General features: G+C 49.4%; 1 protein-coding gene across 1 annotated transcript; it reads right to left on the bottom strand.

The window, feature by feature from the left end:
• Positions 1-2,421: 2,421 nt before the first annotated feature.
• PtA15_16A111 (uncharacterized protein) lies at positions 2,422-4,311 on the bottom strand (the record flags this gene model as incomplete). The annotated part of the gene is made up of 6 exons (XM_053163769.1): positions 2,422-2,967; positions 3,040-3,300; positions 3,367-3,594; positions 3,664-3,885; positions 3,965-4,043; positions 4,145-4,311. The coding sequence occupies 6 exons, from the start codon at positions 4,309-4,311 to the stop codon at positions 2,422-2,424; spliced, it is 1,503 nt and encodes a 500-aa protein (XP_053027760.1).

Here is a 4,311-nt window from a genome sequence, read left to right as displayed (position 1 = left end):
CCTTCAATCAGCTAAAAGAGATAATTGGAGAAGATATCACCCTGAAGAACCTTGATTATTCGAAAGACGCAGGGCTTATTGTTTTAGCAGTGGACTCCAGTTTCATTGCGGCCGGTGCAGTACTCTCACAACAGGAGCTTGAAACCGGATTAAATCGACCAGTATTGTACGAATCAATTGTGTTTTCGCCAGTCGAATCGAAATATTCACAGCCTAAACTGGAACTCTGTGGGGTGGCACGAATCCTGAAAAAACTACAAACGCTCTTATGGGGTCAACATTTCGAACTCCAAGTGGACGCGCAGTCCCTAATTCAAATGATCAACTCACCTTCACTTCCAAATGCCCCCATGACAAGATGGGTAGCATTCATCCAACTTTTTTCGTTTGAAATGGTGCATAAGCCAGGGAAAACGTTCACGATGCCAGACGCCTTGTCCAGACGTCCAATAAGCGACGAAGAGGAAGAATTCTACAATGATACGGAAGACTTTGACAAGGAAGAACCCCTAATCAAAGCCTGCTCATGGTATAACATAATTTCAGCCTCAACGGAACTATTGGAGTGGGAGACTTCTGGTTTCTGGACAGACCTCAAATATTATCTACAAACACTGCAGAGACCTTGTTCTATGGATCTGGAGGACTTTCAGAAACTTAAACAAAAATCGGTTAACTATTTTATCCAGAATGGACGACTCATGAGAAGACATTCACCCATGCCACAACTAGTGATCTCCAAGATATCCTACCAGAGCAAGTTATTACGAATGGTTCACGAAGATCTAGGACACCGGGGACTTGAGGAAACATACCAGCGATTAGTCTGCCGATTTTGGTGGCCAAGTTTGAAGAAAAAAGTCAAATTATGGGTACATAGCTGCGAACCTTGTCAAAAGAGGGACCCATTAGTTCCACGAGAAATACGGCACCCCACAGGAGAGAGTAGCTTATTCGGACGAGTAGAATTGGACGTCTGTCATATCAAAGCTGGACGGTACAAGTACTTGCTAGTAGCACGGGATGATTTGTCTGGATGGGTTGAAGCAGCTCCTCTGGTGAAACTGACAGCCGCAACTATTGGAAAATTTCTCCTTGAAGAATGGGTCTATCGATATGGCGTAATCAAAGCGGTGACGGCAGACAATGGACCGGAATTCAAGAATGAATTCATCAAAGCAGTCGAAAAGATTGGAGCAGTATTTAGGCCTCCTACACCTTATTATCCTGAAGCCAATGGTATGATTGAAAGAGGACACCGACCCATTAAAGACACCCTAATCAAGATGTGTGGCGAATCTGGTGGGAAATGGAGGGAATATCTGCCTTTAGTACTCTTTGCTGACAGAATTTTGACAAAACGCACAACGGGATATTCACCTTACGAGCTGGTGTTCGGCCAGAAAGCGGTTCTCCCGGTTGACTTGGAAATGGACACTTATCTGGGGATTGATTGGACTGAAGTCAGCACCACGGAACAACTCTTGGAGGCAAGGACTATGCAACTGGAACGTCAAGAAGAAATTCTAGGGATAGCTCACGAAAAGTTGATGAAGGTCAGAAATTCATCTGTTCGATACTGGGATCGACGAATGGCAGCAAGACTTCGGAAGCCGTTAGATCCAGGAGAACTAGTTTTGGTCTACAACAAAAGCCTGGAGGATCAGTGGGGAAAGTTGTTTGCAAATCGATGGAACGGACCTTTTCGGATCAAGCAACAACTACCCAAGGGTTCCTATATCTTGGAAGAATTGGATGGGACTGAACTCAAGAGGGCTTATGCAGCTTCACATATCAAACGGTTTTACCCTCGAGGACGTGAACTAGCAGACATTCAGGAGGATGAGGATCCATCTCAGCCGGAGCCTGCAGACGACGAAATGGAGGAAGTATCGGGCAACAGTTCGGATGGTGGATCATCAGATGGCTCTGACTGAGCTGGATCACACCTACCAGGGTTGTTGTTTAAGTTGGGGGAGGAAAAAAGACCTGCTCCTGACAAAGTCACTCTTTAAATAATTTCAATTCTTCTATACTGTTCCTTCTTCTCCATTTCTCTTATCTTTTTTCTCTCTCTTTCTCTCTCAGTGGTATGCTTACAGGGAAGGTTGGGGACAACCTGTTTAAGTTGGGGGAGGGGGGTCTGGGATGGATTAATTTCAAAAATGAAAAGAACAAAAGACAACAATAAAATAAAAATAACTAATCATCTTTATCCTTAGGGTTCTGGGGGTTTTACAATTTTTTTTTTTTTTGAGTTTTTTAGGATTATCTATCGATTTTTTTTGAGAAGGATACGTTTTACCCCGGGTACTCTGGACAAAAGATTAGTAAAAACAAAAAACTAGGAAAGAAACAAGCCAGAGGATCAGTATTGTGGGTGTAAGCAGGTGTAAAAAGAGGAGGAAACTCACAAAGGAACTAGTCATCGTAGCCAGCTTGACGCATGGTAGATCGAAACTCTTCGGATACGACCTGGAAGATGTGAACTCGCTGGATTCGACCGTTGACGACCTCGTTGGGAATCTGCTGGCAGTAGGGTACGAAGGCTCGAGCAAAAGTGTGATAGAGCCTAGTATAGGCCTCGGAGTCGATTGCGAAACAAGCACGATGCTTGATAGCTAAGGGACGATGGGGCTCCAGGAGAGCTTGGACTTGGAGGTCGCTTAAGAAGGGGTAATCCTCGATCGGGGGTTGACCAATGATGGAGGGGGTGGAAGCACGAGAAATGCTACTCATGCTGACGTCGTCCGCCAGATCAGTCTCGGTGACACCATCGGCATCGGCCTCACCATCGGCATCACCATCGGCATCATCAACGCCGTCGGCATCGGCACCACCTTCAGGATCAACGGCATCAACCTCGATGGGTTGATGACCGTTGGGCTCGTTACCAGTAGGCGCGGGCTGGTTAAGCCAGTCGGGTAAGGTGGTCCACGTATCATCCCACTCAGGGGGTGGAGGGACCTGTTCAGGAGGTGCAGAAAGTAATGAGCGGCCGGGTAAGAAGCAGGTGATAGAGTAAGGAGAAGGACGTACACCACCCGACCACTCAATAAGGAGGTCCATCCCATCATCGGCGCGATCGGTCTCGGCAGTAGCTTCCCCGGATTGAGATGAGCCTGACGCACCCGAACCCTGGGAACGATCCCCATACTCGGCCGAGGAATGAGACCCGTACTCGGACGAATCTGCGATCGAGTTTCGACAGCTGATAGCCGGCGAAGTGAGGTTGCTGGGACGAGGAGCAGCCGGTACCAGCCACTCGTCGCCTATGACAACTCGGTTGGATACTAAGAACTGTGTGGCGAAGATCGGTGGTCAGGAACTCGCATGGAAAAAAAGGGAAGAGAAAGATTGACTCACTGGATTGTCGGCTTCGTCGGAAGCGGGTCGATAAACGGGCGAGTTGGGATGCGATCTCTCACCCGGGAGGCGAGGTTGGTATACTGGAGACGCCTGGCCGGGACTGGCTGCATCCGCACCCTGAAAGCGGGGGTGGAGGCCCACCAACCCGGGGGGAACCCGCGACGGGGAGGGCGACGGGGTCCGGAGTTCGGACGGGGAATCCGGACGATCACTGGATGCGATAATCTGAAGTAACCGAAGAATGGAGTCAGTATCGGATCGGATAGCTTACAGCGGTCCGGATATACAACTCACCGAAGCCACTTGGGCCATCGCCGATCCGGCAACGACAAAAGGCCGATGATCCGGAGAAGCCGGGCCATCAGCTGAGCGATTGACTCGGGTTCGAGGTCGATTGGGGCGGTTGAACGCTTCCAAACGCTGGCGGGACCATTGGAACCATGAAGGACGAATCACCCCGCCTCTGTACATAGGCCCGTCCATGATAAGGATAGGGTTGTGTACAGAGGAACCTGGCTAGTAGCAGAACAACCAACACGGGTCAGCAGTGCGACAGGACGGCAAGCTACTGGTATGAGGAACAAAATGGACGCACTCGAGTTGAAGCGCTAGCAGAGGCCCCGCGGGCTCGTAACGGGTAAGGGGACGGGGAAAAGTAGGTACGATAGTAGGGTCTGTTGGACATGGTAGCAGACGAAAGTAATAAGCCTAGAAAAGTAGTACTGGGGAGGATGATGAGGTGGGAGGAGGCGAGGGGAACCTTTTCTATACTCACCTCGGATTCTGTGAGGACTCATAGGGACTTAAGGACCCGTAGTCCTTTTGCCCCATGCGCGGGCTCTGAACGGAGGCCACAGACCATTGGTAACTAGAGGTTGGATCGTTCGACTCGACCGAATAGGAACCCCAGATAGAGTCGAGCCGGACGGCGTGCGGGGCCAT

Source organism: Puccinia triticina, chromosome 16A (assembly GCF_026914185.1).
Source record: "Puccinia triticina chromosome 16A, complete sequence".
Classification (NCBI taxonomy): domain Eukaryota; kingdom Fungi; phylum Basidiomycota; class Pucciniomycetes; order Pucciniales; family Pucciniaceae; genus Puccinia; species Puccinia triticina.
The sequence above is the reverse complement of the archived record's forward strand: the minus strand, read 5'-3'. Positions and strand labels throughout refer to the sequence as shown.